The 23,056-nt window shown below is 29.5% G+C and overlaps 2 protein-coding genes across 2 annotated transcripts; one reads left to right on the forward strand and one right to left on the reverse strand.

Annotated features, from left to right (window-relative positions):
* Positions 1-2,134: 2,134 nt before the first annotated feature.
* LOC103487004 (gibberellin-regulated protein 4) lies at positions 2,135-3,338 on the forward strand. The gene is made up of 4 exons (XM_008445191.2): positions 2,135-2,416; positions 2,534-2,563; positions 2,791-2,824; positions 2,919-3,338. Exons 1-4 carry the CDS (start codon positions 2,348-2,350, stop codon positions 3,098-3,100), a joined length of 315 nt encoding a protein of 104 aa, XP_008443413.2. The 5' UTR covers positions 2,135-2,347; the 3' UTR covers positions 3,101-3,338.
* Positions 3,339-11,691: 8,353 nt separating this feature from the next.
* On the reverse strand, positions 11,692-14,978 carry NIP2-2 (aquaporin NIP2-2). Its single transcript, NM_001393790.1, is given in 5 exon segments — positions 11,692-12,185; positions 12,386-12,447; positions 12,546-12,740; positions 14,402-14,626; positions 14,710-14,978. Coding segments are annotated over 5 exon segments (786 nt in total). The 5' UTR covers positions 14,833-14,978; the 3' UTR covers positions 11,692-12,004.
* Between the last annotated feature and the right edge of the window lie 8,078 nt (positions 14,979-23,056).

The following is a 23,056-nucleotide window of genomic DNA, read 5'->3' on the forward strand; positions in this document are numbered from 1 at the left end:
ATTAAGGATATATTTTTTTGGAATCTTTTTATATTGTTGTTTGTATTGACTTTCGGATATGCTTTCATTTTTAGTGATGTTTATAGATTTATTGGATCAAACCCAATAACTTCTCGATTTGATCTAGGTTGGTAGATCGATCGAACAGTCAGCAACTAACGGAGATATTCTAAAGTGCATGTTTTATGTATCAACTTGAAACATTGATGAAATGTAAAAGTTTTTCAAGAGATATATTTTTAAAATAAACACATCTAGAAAAGCATAAAAAACCAAAAAAATAAATAAATAAAAAAGAATAGTAAGGAAATGAACAGTTGAGGACTAAAAACTGCATGTAACTAAGATATTCCTTCTTATTTGGAAGACTATCCAAATTGTGTGCAAACTCTAAGGTAGAAAGAGGGCTTTTATAGCCATCCATATTTAAGAATTCCTAAAGGTTGATTCATTGTATTTTGTGTAAGAATTGATAATTAAATGGATTATTAGTTATTTCCATTTAGAAGATAGACTTCCGGATTTCCTTAGCTATAAAATTGTTTATTAGTTATAACTTTTGGTTTTCTTAGAGCTATTAGAAGTTGGAAAGATTTTCGGTTTTTTTGAGCTATTAGTTATTCATAAGTTACAATTAATTTCCCTAATCAATTCATAAAATCACCTCATTTCTTCTTCAATTAGTATAAAAATAGGAAAGGAAAAAGACAACATTGTTATCTACCTTATTATAGAAGTTATTTATAAAGAAAGGTCAAAAATGGGAATAAAATTTCTCTTTCATTCAAGCTTTTATATATACTATAGATAATATTAATCAATTAGTTAGATTTTTTCTTCAACAAACGTAATGGAACTAGACATATTATCTTAGAAATCTATTTTTTTAATTGCTAGTTGTTATTAAAAAAAATTATCATTTTAGTTTATGACCATATTAATTTGTTCTTTTACGTTTCATTAATCAATTAGTCAAGAAATGTAATAGAACGTAGAGATATTATATTAGAAATCTATTTTTTTAATTGATAGTTGTTTGTATTTAAAAAATTTATCATTTTAGTTTATGACCACGTCAATTTGTTCTCTTACGTTTAACTAATTAGATTTTTTCTAATTAGATTTTTTCTTCGACAAACATAATAGAACGCAGATATATTATTTTTAATTGATAGTCGTACTTATTAAAAAAAATTATTAGTTAAAAATATTAAACAATTATTATTTAAATATTTTTAAAATGTAAAATATGTAAAGAACCAGCGATAAGATTTAATGATGCACTTACACTAGCATCTCTAAATATTTCATGTTGCAAGAGAGCATTCAAAGTTTTTTAAATGCCTCTCTCTTGTAGGCATTGTAGGATCACTTTGACATCTCTTAAATGGCAATAATCTGTCACATCATTTTTAAAATAAACTACAAAATTACAAATTACTAATTTTGAAACAAATTATAAGTTGACATGTGTCCCATATCGACATTGACAAGAAAAAATAGATAGATTTTTGTGATGTCACGTGTATTTTCTTATGACCATTAAATTGGTTAAATTGGCTTGATTGGGTTATTCCATAATATTTGGGTATAAATTCAATTGAGCTTGAATTAGGGCATATCGGCTAAAAAACCAACCAAACTCAAACTCACATTTTCTCATGAAAGCTATATAAATAGATGAACTCTCTTAATTATGGAGTTCATAAACCAAAATCTCTAAGAAAATGTTGAAGATAATCTTCAAATTATTACGAGACTTCTTAAGTTCCTAAAAATTGAACCATTTTTGAACACCCAAGTTCGCATGGATATTAAAAGCACGACGGAAGACAAATATAGCATACAAAGATAAAAAACCTAAAGAATTGGATCCCATGTACATTTTCCAAACTATAGGAATAATATTAAAATTGGGTTGGACCATTTTTCTTTCTAACCAAAAGATATCAAATAAATTGTTAATTATTATAATATGCCATAATGATAAATTATTTCATTTATTATTTTATTAAAAAAAAAGAAAAGAAAAGAAAAGAAAAGAAAAGAAAAAAGCAAATTTGGGTTTGGACCTCAACCGCTGCTGTTGTATAAGTGTGATATAGCCGTAAACAGCGCAAATTACGGGTCCTACGCATGTGCCATGTGTCACTCCAAGTCCAAACCATCCAAACCAGGAACCATATGAGCGACAACACCCGATTATTTCACACCTTCTTCTTCCTTCCTTCCTTCCCTCCCCTCCCTCGCCCCCCCCCCCCTCTATTTATACTCAACACAACACACCTCTCCACCAATACTCAAATCCCTCATTTCAACCTCCTTCTTATTCATTTTTACCCTTCCAATGGCCATGCCCAAGTTCGCTGCTCTCTTGCTCTTGGCCCTCATTGCCATTTCCATGCTTCAGACTGCTGTAAGACCCCTCTCCTCCGCTTACCGCATTTCTCTTTTCTTTTCTCTCTCTCTCTCTCTCTCTTTCCTCATACAACTAACTCTGTTTCTTTCTTTCTTGTTCGATCCGTTTCCACAGGTCATGGCCGGCAGTGGTGGTCGAAACAGGGTAAAACTCCTTTTCTATTACTAACTTCATTTCAGGCATTTTGTCCAACTTTTAAGATTTGCCCTGTTCTTGGGTTTTATAATGGACTTCCGTACGCTTTTGAACTCTTAGATCACTAATGTTAATCAGGTTTTAGAACTTTATAATCAACAATTTGTTTATTGCTGCTTTTTGTCAAACAACTTCTCATTCTGATCTGCATTGTTCTTGGCCTTTTTCTTTTTCAGAACCCATATGGACCGGGAAGTGTCAAAGTCTTCCGTAAGTACCTTACTAATTAACAATTCTACTATGGAAATGGGTTTGATTTGCTTGGGTTTTTTCTGAAATGTGTTTGAATTAAAAAATGAAACAGAATGCCCAAATCGATGTGCCAAACGGTGTGGAAGAACACAATACCACAAGCCATGCATGTTCTTCTGCCAAAAGTGCTGCAGGAAGTGCTTGTGTGTGCCGCCTGGCTACTATGGAAACAAAGCCGTTTGCCCTTGCTACAACAACTGGAAGACAAAGGAAGGAGGACCCAAATGCCCTTAAAACAATAACCTACAATTCTTTTCACTTTTTGTTTTACTTTTTCTTTTGCATTTTGCTGCTAACCCCATCTCTTTTACTATGAACTTGTACGGGGGACGGGGTTGGGAAGAAATCTGTGACTCATTAGATGGGAAGAAATTTGTTTCCTTTAAGTCATAGTGTATTTTGGGTTACTTTATTATAAGTTTATAATATTAATATATGAGTAATGAAATGAAACATCTTGTTTCTATTTTAAGAGGTGATGTGTTTTATTATTGGGTATTAGAAGTGCATAATGATTATAGAGAGAATACTAATTTTCTTTAATCCTATTTCACTGTTTCCATGTGACACTATCATAATTAGTCAATACTCTGTCCTTTGCCTCACATGGATGGATTGGATGCCACACTGCCAACCATATTCGACTTCTTCTATTTTTTTATTCGTTTTTACTAAATGGATTTATATTTTTTTAATTATCAATTTAGTCTCACTTTTTTATTGAAGTTTTTTTTTGTAACGTTACATTGGCGTCAAAAATGGAGTATTGTACAAGTGAATTTGGATCTCTACCTTACTCCTTCCTGTCTTGGTTGAAGTTAAATGAAACCAAAGTAACGAAAATGGTAAGAGGTGAAAGTGAGAAAGTAAAGGGCGAGAGTCAAGATGAGAAGCCTAATAAAATCGTTTTCGTTAATTTCAACTAATAATAAAGGCAATCAAAAGGTAAAAATAAAATAAAATAAAATAAAAAGGAGTCAACATTCATTGATACAATTATCCCAAAGAAAAATCTTAGAAACAGTTTTCTATGAACTTTTAAAACAGTCTTGAAATTGATTCCAATGGCATGCTTTTTCTTTAACGGTAAAAATTAAAGTAGCAAATCAAATTGAAACCTCTGTTCACCAAAATTAGACTTAGATTTAACTCGTTCAAAATTTATGGTTTAAAAATATTTTGGTTACTTTCTGGTTACTCAGTCTCTAAATTTATTTGTTATAATTCAACGTCTACACTTTCAATTTATTTTAAGTTTGTCTCTAAAATTAAATATCTAATAATGAGTATAATGCTTCCAAGTTTATAACTTAATTTTTGTGGTAAAATGTCCGATTGAAAGTCAATTTTTATTCTTAATTTGTAGCTTATAAAGATATTTAGTCCCTTAACAATGTATTAATAGTTCTTAATAATATCTTATTTACAGTACTCAATTGTTTTAAAATTAAATTTTTGATGAGATTTGGTGAAAACTAAAATTTAAGACTAAATTATCATTTGTTAAATAAATTCCTTACTAAACATCATTTATAATTAGATAATTGAAAGTGATTTCATAATCTATAACCTTTTTGATATAAAATATTAAATGTACAAAAATTTATTAAACAATTTGTAAATATAGTAAATTTTTTATTTTTTAAAAAATATATTTCAAGATTGTCCTCGTTTTAAAAAGGAAATTTGTATGATTTTCTCCCTTTTCCATTTTCACCGTCATTTCTCCATTTCTCTACGATTTTCTCCATTCTCCAATATATTCTCTGCGATTTTCTCACTTCTCCATCTTTTCTCCATATTCTCTGTGATTTTCTCCTACGTTAAGATCACGTTCTTCCGCCTCCAATCAGTCGCTCGTCCAACAACTTTACAACTATCTTTCGTTAAATCATCTTGTATGTAATCAAATTTCTCTTAAAGATTTATTTTCTTTAAAGATTTTAGATTTGATCTTTCTTTTTAGTTGTTTCTTCTTATTTTAATTTTCCAGTTCGAATCTTTGTAGAACATTTTTTTTATTTCATCTTTTTAGGTTAAAAGAATTACATGTTCTTCTTATTATTATTTTTAAACATTGATGAGATGATTTCAACTTTGTAGAATTACATGTTCTATTAACGATAGTGATAGACTTGTATCATTGATGATACACTATGATACAAGTCTATCACTAATAGATACTTTGTCTTCTATCAATGCTTTAGTGTAATACTTTGTCTTCACGGTAGGTTTTTGTGTTTTAATGTTTATTTATTTAATTAGTGGGTTATATAACAATACCTATCAATGATAGATTTTATCGCTAAACTAGTGATTGTATATATCAGTAATAGACCATATATGTTGACTAAGTTTTTTTTTTCAAGTTAATGCTATTAATGATGTTGAATTTCAAGTGATTGATGGAAGAAAACAATTTATGGTACAGTTAGATTGCAAATCATGTACCTGTCGCGTTTGGGATCTTGATGAAATTCCATGCACCCACGCATTTGCTGTTTTTTGTGAGTGTAATATGAATACTTACTATTTTGTTTCCAAGTATTTTTTGTCCTAGGTCAGTTCGTCTAGTTGGGAACCACGCTAATTGGAAGTCTATTGGAGTTGAAATAAACATACTACCTCCAACTTTCAAGCGTCGAGCAAGGACGACCGCAAAAACAAAGAATACTATCAATTGGTGAGAAAAAAAGTCACTCAAAATGTAGTCATTGTCATTATGCCAGTCACAATCGTAGGAATTGTAGATTTCCACCATTTTTACGATGACGTGACATTATGTTTTTTATAATAATCTTTTAGCTTCAGCACATAGACCTTTTTTTTTTGTATGTAGTAAATAGTTTCTATTTGTTTGACGCAAACCTTTCAATAATAATCTACATTTTTTCGAAGTCTATAAAAATAAAAGTGACTTTATTGTAAAGTAGTAATATGAAACAATCTACTATAAAGTGTATCATTGATGGTTTCTATCAATGATAAACTTTATTGTGTAGTCATCGTCAATAGTTTCTATCAGTGATAGAAACCAATATACATTAATATAACTTTTTTCTAATAAAATGCACCCATTAATACCAATTCGCAATACTTCAACAAATACTAATCTCAATGCAAACAAAGACAAAAAAACTTGTAATGTGTCAACTTATAATCCAACACTTTTCTTCATTAATACGGTAAAATCAACTACATATGAAGGTGCAATATGAACTCTATCACAAACATCCATCTACTCAATATTGAGAGATTTGTACATCAAAACAATGTCAATGTGAACTCTATCACAAATATCAACAAAACTAATGCACTACAATATCCATCTACTCATAATTGAGAGCAAATCAAAACTATGTCAATGTAAACTCTATCACACATATCCATAAAACTAATGCACTACAAAATCCATCTACTTATAATCGAGAGATTTGCAAATCAAAACTAGGTGCAAGATCCTTTATTATAGGAGAATGCCTTGTTGGTCTTGGAGAATCATTCTTCTTGCCTCTTGCATTCTTTTGATTTTTTCTTTCTTTTGCTCTTTCACATTCTCCAACACTTTCTTCGACGGTTTAAGTTGTCTCTTCGCCTAGCATTTTCAATATTCTTGGCTATTTTCATAATTTTTACTTTTGTCTTTTTTTGAACAACCTAAAAAAAATAATATTGAATTAAAGTTTATACATATACACATTGAGTCTATCATAAAACAACAAAATGTGATTATTATAATACATTCACTTGGTTTGCTTTCCATAATTTCTTTTTTCTTATCCATTTATCAAAATTACAACAAACACATCAACCCAATGAACTAAACATCCCTCAAGTTTATCAGTGATACAAACATATCAATGATACAAACATCTAATAACAATCCAACCCAAACAAGTAAAACATCCTTCAAGTTGATAGAAACATATCATTGATAGAACATAAACAACACCACATAAAAATATACATTAAACTAAATTATCTACTAACATTCCAATGCAAACAAACTAAACATCCCTCAAGCTTATCAGTGATACAAACATATCATAGATAGACCCTTAACCCTAAGCAATAACATACAAACCTAAAATAGATCAACATGCCAAACAAACAAGTTAAACATCCTCCAAATCCATCAATCAGTGATAGAAACATATCGCTGATAGACCCTAAGCAACATAACACACAAAATCCACATTAAACTAGAGCTTATTCTAACTTCCTAAGTCAAATGAACTAAATTATCTACTAACATCCCAGTGCAAACAAACTAAACATCCCTCAAGTCTATCAGTGATATATACATATCACTGATAGACCTTAACTTTAAGCAACAACAAACAAACTGAAAAACAAAGCACAAACAAACAGAAAATGAAGAAATCGATTCAAACAAATAGGAAAAAAGTCTATTTCAAACATATTGGGGCCAAACGGAAAACAAAAATACTGGAAGAACGAAAATAAGTGAAGCGAAGCGGAAAACCTGAAATGAAGAAAGTGGAAGATGATGAAGTGGAGAACGTGAAGCGAAGTCGAAAATGAAGGCACTGGCACCGGAAAACCAAATTGAAATGCGAAGAAAAGAGAAAAAAGTGGAAGATGGAAGGAAAACGTCAGGTGAAGCGTGAAATTTGAGTTTGAAATTGGAATACGAAGCGTGAAGTGTATTTGCTTATTGTAGGGGTATTTTCGTCTTTTATCTTGGATTGTTGTTAAAATTTGCCATATTTGCAAATTTTTAAAACTTTTTCTATATTCTTAATTAATTTAGAGTTCAATGTTATATCTCCAATCGATCGTAATTGAAATTCAAAAATTATTGAATTCATCTTTGAATTTTATATTTGACTTTGATCGAGATCATAAGTTTGTCATTTGCATCTCTATCTCTATTTAATGTCTGGAATTATTTTTTTAGTATAACGATTATGGAAAAAGAACTTGAACCTCTAACCTCTTAAATAAAAAGTTATATATGTTTCGACAAAAGTTTTTAGCAAAAAAATTAATATAGTTTATTGTTTTAATATATAAATATTCTGATCTATCAAAGATGAATCTTTATAATTTATAACTTAATAGTTTAGGACAGATTTCACATTACACAAATATATAAATGGGTGAATTTTACTTCCTTTTGTCTGGTTTTTAACTAAATAATAAAATAACGTTTGAATGAGATTACTCATTACTCATATATTCTCATAATTTTATTTCAATAGTTGAATGTAGATGCTCCCTTTATTTTCATAATTTAAAAAATGTTTACAAACTTGAATTTAAAAAGTTAATAGTTCAAATAATAGTCTTGGCCATAAGACGTAGTAAAAAGATAGTATGTCCTGATCCTACCCATTCTTATATACATGTACACATATGTATATATTCAAATATGTATATATTTATGCTCAACGTTGTCATAGACCTAATTAGAACTGTCTATTTTAATTCTCTCGATCTCAATCATTATACTACCCTTACTTTTGCCATTGCATTCATGCTGATGTCGTGGCTAGTCATGTATTTGTTTATGTTAATGTGGAGCATATGGTTGTCTAATTTAGGTTATATGTATTAAATTAAAAAAAGAAATGATTTAGGTTATATGTATTCAAAATCCCATCACCATGAATGTTATGATAAATGGAGGTTGCTAATGTTGTACTTGCTCAAGGGCACCCTAGACTAGTAAGAGCCGTCCGTGCCAACCTTCTCGGTTCCAATCATTACTATGGCAAAGTTATCGGACTACATCGTAACAAGTAACACCAAACAATCACCCCATACATGTAGGCACTTTGTATATACACTACTATATATATTTTATTGTATATACAATACTACTATATATTTTTATTTGTATATACAATAACACTGTATACATATGTAATGAAGATGTGAATTTTTTAGTTTGTGTAAATTATCGCATGAATCATGTGTTTTGTGTTTTAAGTTGGTTAGTTTAGATTTTAGCAGATATTGCTTTTAATTTATTAGATTTGTTTTCAGAATAGAACAGGAGGGGTAAATTTGTCCATTTGTCAGAATAAGGTAATAGATTGAGAATGTGGCCAAAATAATAGAATGGTGTAAGTAAATCTTTATAGATTTAGTCCCCTTAAAAAAGACTTTAAAAGGCCGATCTCAAAAACCCAACAACGTCCATAATATTTTTGGATCACATCCTTTTGTTTTAGGGCCTTGCTTTATTGGCCCATCTTTATTTCTTTTAACTTAGATAGCGGCAAATACAGCTATACCATTCAAAACAATTAAGTGCAACCATTTAAAAAGATAGTAAATATAATAAAATTTCTTTGGAATAGATAAAGATTCAAAGTATTCTTTTGTCAATTTTGAAATTTTTGGTTTTAAAAATCCAAATCTTCATAAAATTATAGCCAAAAGAAAAATTAAACATAAAAAACTTTCAAAAACTTAAGATAAGTTAACTAAATTACAAAATACAAGTCAGATTCATGAGTTTTTTTTTTATGAATAATAATAAAAAAAAAACTATCTATACATTTTTACAAAAAAATAACTAAATAACAAAAATCCAGTATACTTATTATTTTTGTCATGAATTATAAATATTTTTGTGACTTGGTTATTTTTACGAATTTGGTTGATTTTATACAATGAAAATTTCAATCTAAACAATCACTCAGAAATAATTGGAGTTAAACGATAACTTCATATAGTGTGAAAAGTAGAGTCTCATAACATTGTTATAATTATTTTTCAAATGGATCCATTTTGTAGAATGGCCCAAGAGGCTACCCCTATTATCAACCAATAATCCCAAATCCTTTTTTTTTTTTTTTTTTTTTTTTGGAAAAAGAATAATAGATAGTGATATTAAATTATTAATAATCTTCAACTCTATAAATATCTGCCGTCCACTTAGTCAAAAAAAAAAAAAAAAAAAATTAAATCATTGATTAAAAAAATGATTAAAGGATAGTTTGATTTAAGGATTTTATGGATGAAAATGAATACAGACATTTAAAACTCATGTTTGTTTCACAGTTTTCAAAATTTTATTTGGAAATAACTGATTGCGAGGTATTCTCATTTCCCACATACAAAGAGTTTTTTTATTTCCTTCCAAAACAATGGGTTTCTCTTTTTCCCCCTCTATCTGGTGTTTATTTTATATATAATTTCATTGTTAATTAATTAATACTAACTTTAAAATATTAACATAAAACAATTATTTTAATAAATTAATAATAATCTATTAAAATATTATAAATGATGAACAACTAAGTGGAGTATTATTAATATTATGACATATGTGTTAAATTGATATTCATTTAGTGTTTATTGCCAAGTGTTAAGTTTATAACTACCCCATTTGTTGTATACGTATGATACGATACACTATTAGTGTCCATTAAATCAATTACCTAGTTGCTATTTTGTCTACAAATAAAGGTTTTTGGTAAGTTTGTAAGTGACACGTATTGGTTGAATTTCAAATGAAATTAAAGATAGTGAAGTTAGTGGAGAATTTTGGATAATCTTATTTTCCTAATTTCTTATTTATATAATTTTATTTATATATTATATTTTATTTATTTTAATGTTATAATTTTTTCTATCCGTATTCCTTTATGTCTCGTTTTCATAACAATAATTGATACTAAAAATCTTTTAACTTTATAAATATTGATGATGAACCTACGTCCAAATATCTTTTGAGGTTCACAAAATCAGTGTTCTTTCTTGATATACAAGTTCAATCTCTCAACTTCAAATCTATATTATTTTTGTTTAATGATATTTGAAATAGGTTAAATTCTTCCTCTAAGGGTTTTGTACTTAACGTATTTACATCATAAATTTAATCTCCATACATAAAAGTAAAACCTTATAAATTAAATGTTATTGTAGGGTTATTTTTTCTTTTTCTTTTTAAGAAATCTTTATTACCCTGATCTTCTTTATCCTTTTTATGTTGTGGCACAAGTCATGCATCATTAGCATTAAATTTCCATGAAAAATGGTAAACGTCCCCAACACCCATCCAATAAAATAAAAAGGTCCAGAAATTGGTAGTTTAAAATATATACACTTCATCAATGTTTTTATATTTATTTAACATTTTTCTACCAAATCAACGTCGACTGTTATTTTATTTATTTATTTAATACATATTATCTATAACTTCAACTATTGTATTGTATTGCATGCCTATTAGTTATCAGCGTATTCCTTAATTGAACGACAGTGAACTTAATTTTCTATCTTAAACATCAAAACTTTGTTATTCTATTTCCATAATTATTGTATTAAAAAAATATTTATAATAATGATTATCATTTTATTTTATTTTTTAAAATTTGGAAGTCATAGCATATATAAAATACCTTAGACAATTAACTTTTCTTCTGCGAATTTATTTAATTCTAAATATAAATTAAAAAACAAATTATTTTGAATGACTAAAATTTGAAAATATTTTCAAATACGACCAAAAGACAAAATAGAAACAGATTTTTGTCATTTTAATATATTTATAAATACTTTGGTCATTTTACTATAAATAAAAATAACTTAAAAACACATTGCTTATCTGTTTTCTTCTCCAGTCTCTAGATCTTAGAAGTTCTATTATCTCTTGTGTTAAATAATAAAGTGAATTTACTTAATGGTATTGCTATATATGAAATTCATTCTTAAAGTTTGAAGCTTCAATCTCCCATCATGTAAATGTTGTACTACATAAATAATTGTCTCAATCAAACAATCCGTTAAAGCTCGGTCATTCACATCAAAAGATGAAAGAGAAGCAAAAGTTTAAGAGAAAATTAACATGAAAAGAAGAACCAATTTTATGGTTGATTATTGTAAAAAAAAAAAAAAAAAAAAATCAGATCAAAACTCACACTTGTAAAATAACAACAATAATAAAAATGATTCCCTATTTCAGATTCATTCTTCTCTCAAAACTAAAAAAACAAATAAATTGCAAGACAATTTAAACTAACCTTACCTTAATTTTTCTAAAATTAAAATACAACTTAAACTACAACTTTTATTATAGGAGTACACATTAATTTATACAACAATTGAACTCATTGATTTTGGTATGACTTGAAGTTCCAGCACGATCCGATTGATTGGATGTCAATGTGACGAGAGTGAATGGGTGTGTTTTTCAGTGGCTCGTATGAAATTATATGAAAATGCCGCAAGCAAAGTTCCTGTAATTGGACCGATCATGTACACCCAAATTCCTTCGTAACGTGAACTTGCAATGGCTGGTCCTATTGATCTTGCTGGGTTCATTGATCCACCCGATATTGGCCTATACATGGTTAATTCCAACTTTATGGTTTTATTCTTTATAGTTTGATAAAATCTCATAAATAAACAAACTGCCTCCATACTAGGGTTCATATTTGCAATTCAATCAAAACAAGTTTTTGTTTGAGATTTTCCCAAATACCCACATGACTTCTCGAGAACAAAAATCCAAACCAAAACAATTATAATTGCTTTGCTTACCCAGCAAAGATGGAGGAGATACATACAGCCGACCCCACAGCTATGCCTCCGAGCTCTCCTATCTGCCAAAAGTTCACATATAAAAAAGCAATGAACCTTAGCCAAAAGAAATTAAGAGAAGATTGGGAGCAAGAGGTTAACAGTAATAAGACGCTCTTACAGCTTTCGTGTCAGTGGCAACCGCCGAAGTGACAAACATCATACAAAATGAGACAACAATCTCCATAACAAGTGCCTTCAAAGCCGGTCCATGTGGTGAAGTTGTACCTAAATCTTGAATTGGATCCAATAATATGCGTAGTGTAAAGGCTGCCGATGTAGCTCCACTTAGTTGAGCTGCTGCGTAAAGTGGAACCTGCATCAACCGCATAAAATTCAATTCACGAAAGATAAAAGTATAGGTCAATTATCATTAAGTAAGGTAAAAAATATATATGAAAATAAAATAGAAGAAGAGTTAGAAAAAGGTGTAAATGGAAAAGATGCAAAAGCATATTCTCAATTAAGATGACGTTTGGTGAATTAAAAAACAATTAAGGCTGCTTTCCCAAGAAAGAATCTGCCAATAGTCTCTCATTATATATCATAATATCTGCCAAAGTGGTGGGGACGCTTCTCTAAATATCTTCCGTACACTTCATCCACGTCATTTCTTACGTGGCATAAATTGCACTTTTCCCCACCTTTTTTAATCCTTTTTCGCCCTTTTTGATGAAGTGGCACAACTCATACATCATTACCACTAAATTTCCACTTAAAAAACAAATTATAATTAATCCCCACCCCTCCAATAAAGTAGACATTTATAGGATATATCACCATCACTGTTGATTTGATTGGGAGTCCCTTTTTTCTTAATTCTTAAGTAACAGATTTTGTTCCTTTAGAAAAAAAAAAAAGTAAGAGAGTATATATTCTTATTTTTTTTCTTAAATTTTAATGCAGTTTCAGTAAAAAAAAAAATTAAGATAGTATATAATCTAAAAGAAAAAAGAGATAGAGAATGTAAAAGAGTGCATATCCTTAATTTTTTCTAAATTTTAATGCAGTTAGTTCTCAAAAGAAAAAAAGGAAAAAAAGAGAGTAAAAGAGTATATATTCTAAAAAGGAAAAAAAAAAAAAAAAAAGAAAGAGAGAGAATATATTGATAAATGATAATTTAATTTTTTTAAAAGTGAGAGAGTACACTAGTAATTCAAAGCTCCAGATTCAGGTTGGTTATTGGTTGGTGTATAATTTTTCAAATATTTTGTACCAAAATTAAAATAAGAATTATACTAATTTTGATTTTAATTTTAATTTTTTTTATTTAGTAAACTTGAAAAAAATAATAATTATTTTGATTTTGTTTTCTAAATGTTAAAAGAAAGAAGACATTGTTTTGTGTTTTGTTATTATTATATTACCTAATATACATCTATTCTCAGTACACTTGTCAACTCAACCACCTATATCTAAGCTTGCTTTAATGTTGAAAAGAAAAAAATGAACTTTTTAATTCCTATATTTTAAGTCATTAAAATGAAGCATGATTTCTGAATTCCAAGTTTTATTTTTATATATAAAAAAAATTAATTAGTTATAAGTAAAAAAATTATGCTAGAATCATTTTAACTTAATTATTGAACTATGAATAACAAAATAACAAGTAAGCATTAACAAAAAAGAAAATTTGCAAGTAAATTTTGAAATGCAGGGACTAAAGGAAAACTAAATATTAAAATTAAATAACAAAGAAAAAAATAACATGAAAAAAAATGAAATGGTACAAATATAATATTTTAAAATTTTTAAGCTTCACTTTCCACCCTTAAACTAAATATCAAAACTAAAAAAAAAAAAAAAAAGAAAAGCCAAAAAAACAAATTGAATATTTGAGTTTTTACAAAATAGAAAATATCTGAAGAAAACATAAAAATAAAAAATAAAAAATGAAAAATGAAAAAGTGAAAGGGTAATATGGTAAGTTCACACAAAATTTGGGGGAGAAAAACAGAGGAGGAAGAAGAAGAGGACCTGTTTCCATGGAAATCGCCGAACAGCAGCAAAAGCAATAGTAACCGCTGGATTCATATGAGCGCCGGAGATATGTCCGACGGCGTAAATCATCACCGTGACAATCAATCCACAGGTAATTGAAGCTCCAAGCTTCGACACTTCCTGTTCATCACTCCCACTCAATGCCGCCACACCACACGACACAAACACAAGCAAATACGTAGCAATCACCTCCGCCACAAGCTAAACCACCACAAAAGTTCCTCGGATCAATAACCAATCGCTTAAAATTCAAACGAAGAACAAAATTAAGGAGAAATCCGTACCTTTCGTGAGAACCCGGGTGGGTAAACTTCATCAAATCGGTCGCGGAACAAGGATGGTTGAGGATCAGAGCATTCGTTTCCCAAGGCAATAAAGGCTTCTTCATTGTCGTTGCGTCTCGCCATTTCTTTAGGGAATTTGAAAAATTGGGAGCGATTTAATATATGTTTGAATAATTAGTTTTGATTTTTGAAGGAAGGGAAGGGAAGGGACGGAAATATCTTATAGGCAACGAAAGTAATTGGTGTTAGTGTTAGTCGTAGTGTGGATGGGGACCAATTGAAAACACACAAATGAATATATTATTAAATGTTTTCTATTTTGTTTTAGGGTTTGAAAATTGTTTAGGTTTTCATATTCAAATAAATAAATTTGTTTGGGGTATTTTTGTTAAAAGATAAGAATTAGCCCAGTTCGCCTTTTTGCAACAAAAAACTGAATTTCCTATTTCTTTCATTATTTGTGAAAAGGAAATGCAAGAGAAATTTACGTAACTATTTTTTCTTTTCTTTCTTTTTGAGCTAACTTAGAAGAACCTACAAGAAATTATTTTTCATTTTTAAATTTGAGTTATGGAGTTCAAAGGTTTGTTTTCTTTCCTTTTATAAGGTTAACCTATGTTTCTTTTAATTATTTCCTTTTTATTTTCTTTAGTTGAATTTTATGATTGTGTTTTTTTTTTTTTTTTAAAAGAATTTTCTCCCACACTTTTACACAAGCTTCTGTGTTTAAATTACATTTGTAGTTCATATTAACTTACAAAAATCTTTCATAGAAGTAATGTTTTGTATTTGACAACATCCCGAACAAATATGTAAATTTTTTAAAATATTCATATATGTTAAAGTTTTAAAATTGTATTTGATGAATATCTTCTTGCTTATTTAGGAATGTTTCAGATTTTTTCTAAATGTTGTAAACAAGTATATTCTCGACGCTTTTCAAATGTCGTAAACAAGTATATTCTTGATCATATGTCATAAACAAGTATATTATTGATGTTTTTTAAATGTCATAAACCAAGTACATTCTTCACATTTTATAAACGTCGTTAACATCAACATACTTGACGTGTTTTACATGTCATGAACATTTTTATACTTGACGTTTATAAAATATCAACGTTTATTAACTGTTATGAACTTTAACTTTCTTGACGCTGGCTTCGATGGTGATCTTAAAATCGTCAAAGGTAAAAAAAATTTACAGTTAAAAAACTTCAAAGAAATTCTACTTTTATAGCAGTGATTTTCTTCAAAGAAACATAAGAACTTTTAGATAAATTAATAAATCAAACTTAAAATTAGAAGAGTTAATTTTCTTTTTTAATTAGAAAAACTTTGGGTTGCTTTCTAAAAAAATTAAATAACCATATAAATAACCTCTATTTCTGGTGGTGTGGGGGTGTCTATACCTGAGGAGTTAAAAGGCTATTACATCTTAGGACTTCATGGTGGATGAAAATAATGGAGTTTGTGACAATTGAATTATTGAAGGAAGAGGAGGTTTAATTTTACTGCTGTGAGGTTCTTTTTTTGGAAGAGATTGAGTTGATATTTATATGAATGGGACAATGCGACAACATATGCATATTAACCATTCACAACATTATGTTCTTAATTATGGAGGAAACATTATTATCATGTTTGGTTTTATCGGCTTGCTGAAGTGGATGTCCTAATAGTTTTGGTTAATATTCATGTACGTTTTCTTTTTTAAATATACGGAAAAAGGAAAACAAAATATAAATAAACATTGTTTACATGCTCATTTAAACCCTTTAGTTTATCATTTTTAATTTAGTTTTTGAAAATTACGCTTGTTTCTTCTCGATGATTTGAAAATTTTCTAAGTATTTAAATTGAAATTTTAGTCAAATAAAAATAGATAACAAATCAAGAAATTTAAAAATGAACGGGGTGCTTGTAATGTTTAAATATTAAAAATAAACAAATCAAATAGTTGAAAATAACTTAAATATTTTACCTTTTCTTCTCTCTTTGTTTTTTTTTTTTTTTTTTTTTTTTTTTTTTTTTTTTTTATACTTTGTAAAAATGCTTTCAATATCTAGACCTGACTTTTGAGAATTAAGAAAAGTGATGTTAAAAAACTCGTGTGCTAATTTTTAGAGTTGGATTAAAAATTTAAATCTTTTAGAAAAAAATGAAGGTAAAAAATTATGGTAAAAGAATGAGTTTTTTTATACAATTGTAAAATTTTAAGATTCGTAAAAAATTTACTTAATAAATAAATAAATGTATGTATGCATGCATATGTATATATATTGTCAAAACGCATTAGAAATGTGCTAACTATCTATATCCCCTTCGTAGAAACTATTAATATAAGAGTTTAGAGTATGAGCGTGAGCACAAGAACAAGAAGAAAAAAGAGTGAGAGTGAGAGTGAAGGGAGAAAAACTCTAATGTATGAAAACATTAATGTATTAGATTAGCTGAATGTGAGTATAAGAGGGAGATGAAGAGTCTTGGTATGTGAGAACACTTTAATTTTAGACTCGTTGATGTTGTGAAGGGCAACATGGACAACACTGGTACATTATTGCTTTTTTACCATATCAAGGGATCATAAATTATTTTAAACTTCGACACTAAGGGCCCGTTTGGTAACGTTTCTATTCTCTGTTTCTTGTTTCTTGTTTCCTGTTTCCTGTTTCTTCTTTTTTTAGAACAAGAAACAGTAATGCGTTTGATAACTGTTTCTATTTTTTGTTTCTTGAAAAAAAAAAAAAGAAACAGAAACAAAAAAAGTGTTCGATAACTGTTTCTTGTTTATTGATTTTATTCTCGATTTATTTTTTATTTTTCACATCTACTTCAATTAAACATTAAACAAAAATATAGGTCTATCCATCAAACATAACAAATAAAATTATTAAAAGTTTATTCATTTAATACGAAGAAGTATCAATGCATGAATAAAAATAATAACATAAACATAAAATTATATTTATCCTTCAAATGTTACCAAATTTGATTGGCAATATCATCTCTTACTAAGTCAATTTCTCTTTTTAATCCATCAATTTCTACAATCTCATCGTTATTTCGTGACATCTAAAATTTAATATTAATTTTAAAGTAAGTTATTATGTATTCAATATTCAGAATTGAAAGAAACAAAACAAAATTTAACCTTTAACTCTTAACCTATGATGCTTTAGAGAAAAACCCACAACGAAAATCCAGATTTGCACAAAGAGAAAGATGAAAACTATGGATCCGACGAAGAGGAACAATCAGGCAAAAACTATGGATCCGACGAAGAGGAAGAGTTCGGGTTGTCGAGAAAGACGGTGAGAGGTTAAGAGGAAGACAGTGTGCAAAGAAAAACGATGAGTAAAAGAGGAAGAGGATGATTATTTGGAGAAGACGATGGAGATAAAAGAAAAAGGAAACCAATAAAAATAATTGAAAAAAGAAAAATGAACCAATAAAAATAATTGAGAAAAAGAAAAATAAAAGAAATAAAAATAATTGAGAAAAATGATAAGGAAACCAATAAAAATAATTGAGAAAAAGAAAAAAGCCAATAAAAATAATTGAAAAAAATGAAAGGAAAAAAAAATAATTGAGAAAAAGGAAAAGGAAACAAATAGAAATAAATTGAGAAAAAGGAAACCAATAAAAGCAATTGAGAAATGGAACAGAAGAAACTATTTTTTTTTTCTCAATAATTCTTTATAAAATGAGAAACGTTTCTACTTTTTTTTAGAACGAGAAACAAGGAACGTTATCAAACACTTCTGTTTCTTAAAAAATGAAAACAGAAACAAGAAACAGGAAACAAGAACGTTACCAAACGGGCCCTAAACGACCTTACAGTAATAAAATCAAGGACATTGATAAAACAAATCTTAAAATGTTACTACATATTAGACATAAATTTCAAAATAAAAAAATAGTATCAAATCAAGTTTTATTTATTTATTCATTTATTTTATTATTATAAAATGCTTGTTTTTGGATTTTGAATTTTTAAGGTTATTCTTAATATATAATTATTAAAAACTATTTTAGGATTATGTCGTGCAATATCAAATATATGTGTAATCCAAAACATTAAAGTGGAGTTGTATGAGAGCCAGATGTAAGTTAATTAGATGGATATTAATATTGGGTTGACAAAAACAAAAACGATTGATTGAATTGCATATTTCGAGACCCTTCTCGAACTTGGATTCTTTCTAATGCATAAAGAAAGAAAAAAGAAAAAACTTAGAAGTTCTTTATAAATTAAAATTCTTACTTGGCAAACCCCAATTCGTCATCTTAAGGAGAAGACAGACAAACTTATTTTTTAAAGATTGAATCGCTTAACACTTATCAGTGATATGCATAGGATAAAAGTCCATTAATTACATAATCTAAAACCAATATATTTTTCTATATTTATCATTTTTTTAAAAAAAGTGTAGAATAAACACAAACTTAAAAAATCTCAAAGCATAGAATAAGCATATTTTACAAACTTAATTATTTTTCGGACAGCTTATACCAACTAAATTTAGAGGAAAAGTATTAGTTGGTTTAAATGACGTATATTAGATATTGAGGCTTTCCTTCAAATTAAAAACTTGTAAATAAGAGAAAATAAATGGGAAACAATATCAACCGTACACCTCAACCCTTGATTTGTTACATGGCATTAGATCAGGCTTTTCCCAACTTTTGTTTATGATGAAGTGGCACAAAGTCATACATCATTATATTACCCCTAAGTATGGCATTTAAAAATAATAACTATCCAATTTAAATCCAATAAAATGGTCCACAACTTGGGACTCAAATATTGTATATTTATAAAAATAACATTTTTCTTTGTTTCAAAACAAATAAATTTTATTTTTCTTAATTGTTAAGAAAGGGAAATGAAGTAGTCATTTATATATACATACATATAATCTATGTTGTTGGGGTATAACTTTCAAATATTTTTTCTTTTTGCAATTTTTGTATTCAACATATTAAATATAACTTTATTTTGTTAAAAAAGATTACAATATCAGTTAAACCTAAATAAAATAGATTTAAAATGTACAATACCATTTAAAAGTCAGACTAATATAAAATATATTTTAATGATTAAATTTTTTTAATTTATTTTATTTAGTTCTTACCTTATAATTAATAAATACTAGAAATTTTTAGTTGGTGACAATAGTCAACTTATTTACAAATAAATCATTAAAATAGATCATTTACAAAGATGATAACGTTTTGTGAAAATTGACAAATTATTTAAGAGGTTAAAAATGGGGTTTTTTTTTTTTAACATTGAGGGCAGATTGGTAATTATGCCTAATGGCATAATTGAAATTATATCAATCTTCTTCTTTTCTTTTAGGTCAACAAGAAAAGAACAAAAAAGTAGAAGAAAGACATAGCAGAGGTGGCTGACTTAATACACAGAGAGAGAGAGAGAGTGACGGCGTAAGACGGCGTAAGATTGATCGGCGTGGCGGCGAGATTTTTCCGACAACAGGTCGGTCTTCACAGCGAGAGGCGGCGTCGGTTCTTTCGGGTATCGTCGAAGGCGTTTTCGGTGGTCTGCGGCGTCGGGTTTTTTCGGGATTTGCTTCGGCGTCGTTTCAGCGTCGGTTGTCTGGGTTTATTCCGACGAGCAGCGTCGGTCTGCAGGCTGTGGTCGACGATCAGTGTCGTTTTTCGGGGGTCAGCACAACGGGTTTATTTTTCTGTTCAGCTAGCATCTGCGGATCTCTCATTCTTGATTGATGGTATATTTTGGGTTTGCCTCTTAATTACAGATTGTTGATTTGTAAATTTCTGTAATTGTTCCTCACATTTGCTCTAAATAAAATCCTCCAAACTGTTTCTCAAAGTGGATGTAGACCAAATTGGTCGAACCACTATATATCGTTGTGTTCTTGTTCCTTTATTGTTCTCTGATTTATTCTAATTGTGCATTCTGAATTAACAAGTTTAGTTTCACAATCTGAATTGGTGACGAAAATATAACAAGTGGTATCAGAGCTCCGTTCGATCCAAAGGAAATTTGGGTTTTGAGTAGTAGTTCGAAGTCAGCATATCTTGGTTAAATCTTTTCTGTAAAGATGGCTTCGACACGATTTGAAGTGTCTAAGTTTAATGGACATGAAGATTTTGCTCTTTGGAGAAAAAAGATTAGAGCTATTTTGGTTCAACATAAAGTAGCAAAGATCTTAGATGAAGAGAGACTTCCAGAAAATATTACAGAAAGTGAAAAAAGAGATATGGATGAAATTGCCTATTCAACTATTCTACTATATCTGTCAGATGAAGTTCTTAGGCTAGTGGATGAGGCTACTACTATAGGGGAGTTGTGGAAAAAGCTAGAGAGTCTTTATTTGACAAAGTCATTGTCAAATAAGATATATATAAAGGAGAAGTTCTTTGGATATAAAATGGACCAAAGTAAAAGTTTAGAAGAGAATCTGGATGAATTTTAGAATATTATAGCTGATCTCAATAACATTGGTGAAAAGATGTCGGATGAGAATCAAGCAGTGATTCTTTTAAATTCACTACCAGAAACATATCGAGAGGTTAAGGGTGCTATTAAATATGGTCGGGATTCATTGACCATGAGTATAGTGTTAGATGCCTTGAAAACTAGAAATCTCGAAATCAAGAAAGAACGCAAAGATGGCGAGTTACTAATGGCAAGAGGGAGGAGTGAGAAAAAGAGCTGGAAAGGTAAAGAGAGGAGTTTCAGGTCGAAATCCAAGGGAAAATCTAGAAAGTGTTTCCTTTGTCATAAAGAAGGACACTTTAAGAAAAATTGCCCTTTGAATAAGAGCAGAGAAGCATCAACCAGTGAAGCGAATGTTACTGATGAGTATAATTCAGCAGAGATCACTGATGGGTATGATTCAGCAGAGACTGGGTATGAGTCTGCAGAGGTCTTGATGGTGTCTCACAGAGATATACAGGATGCTTGGATCATGGATTCAGGGTGTACTTTTCATATGACCCCTCATCGGGATTTTCTGACAAACTTTCAGAAAGTTGATGGGGGAAAGGTCTTATTGGGTGACAATGGTACATGCGATGTAAAGGGAACTGGTTCAGTGCAAATTGCAACACATGATGGGATGGTAAGAATACTTACTAATGTGCGGTATGTACCAAAACTCAAACGTAATCTAATATCCCTTGGGGAATTGGATAGATCAGGTTGCACCATAAAATCTGAAAATGGAGTTATGAAAGTTACCAAAGGTTCTTTGGTTAAACTGAGGGGAACTTTAAGACATGGTCTATATGTGTTGGAAGGTACTATAGTTTCAGGTAGTGCTGCTATTGCGTCAGGTAAAGTTACAGATATGTCTATGTTATGGCATAAAAGGCTAGCTCATGTGAGTGAAAGAGGCTTACAAGCACTGTCCCAACAAGGTTTTCTAGGAGGAGTTAAGAATGTTGAACTCTCATTTTGTGAAAACTGTATAATGGGAAAGTCTACCAGAGTAACGTTTGGGAAAGGGAAGCACACAACCAAAGGTATTTTGGATTATGTTCACTCAGATTTGTGGGGTCCTACGAAAGAGGTCTCTATGGGAGGTTCGAGATACTTTGTCTCTATCATTGATGATTTCTCAAGAAAAGTATGGATTTATCCATTGAAACAAAAGGATGAAGCTTTTGGAAAATTCCTTGAATGGAAGAAGCAGGTTGAGAACCAAACAGGTAGGAAGGTTAAGTATCTGAGGACAGATAATGGTTTAGAGTTTGTAAATAACAAATTCAACCAGTTTTGCAAACCTGAGGGAATCACGAGGCACTTTACTGTTACATACACTCCACAACAAAATGGTTTGGCTGAAAGGTTTAACAGAACTATCATGGAACGTACAAGGTGTCTCTTGACTAATGCTTCTTTACCATTGAAATTTTGGGGAGAAGCTGCCCAAACAGCGTGTTATCTCATTAATAGGAGTCCTTCTACCGCTTTAAACTTAAAGACTCGTCAGGAGGTCTGGACAGGTAAGGCTCCAAGTTTAGAACATCTTAGAGTGTTTGGATGCACAGCTTATGCTCATGTTAAAGATGGAAAATTGAATAAGAGGGCATTGAAATGCATGTTTATTGGGTATCCTCAGGGTGTCAAAGGTTATAAACTTTGGTGCATTGAAAAAGGGATGAATAAATGCATTATCAGTAGAGATGTAATTTTTAATGAGACTGAAATGCCTCACTGTGTTAAAGAGCAGCAGAAACAACAGACGGGTGATCATGTTGTGACAGAAGTTAGAATTGCTTTAGAGGTACGACCATCAATTGACTTAGATAATCAGCCGTCACTGGTTTCAGAAATAGAGGATACACAACA

This window comes from Cucumis melo, chromosome 4, assembly GCF_025177605.1.
Source record: "Cucumis melo cultivar AY chromosome 4, USDA_Cmelo_AY_1.0, whole genome shotgun sequence".
NCBI classification, from domain to species: domain Eukaryota; kingdom Viridiplantae; phylum Streptophyta; class Magnoliopsida; order Cucurbitales; family Cucurbitaceae; genus Cucumis; species Cucumis melo.

Coding starts and splice junctions, on each gene's coding strand:
- LOC103487004 (XM_008445191.2), top strand. CDS start 2,348: ATGGCCATGCCCAAGTTCGCTGCTCTCTTGCTCTTGGCCCTCATTGCC. Junction 2,417..2,533: donor TTTCCATGCTTCAGACTGCT/GTAAGACCCCTC, acceptor CCGTTTCCACAG/GTCATGGCCGGCAGTGGTGG. Junction 2,825..2,918: donor GGGAAGTGTCAAAGTCTTCC/GTAAGTACCTTA, acceptor AAAATGAAACAG/AATGCCCAAATCGATGTGCC.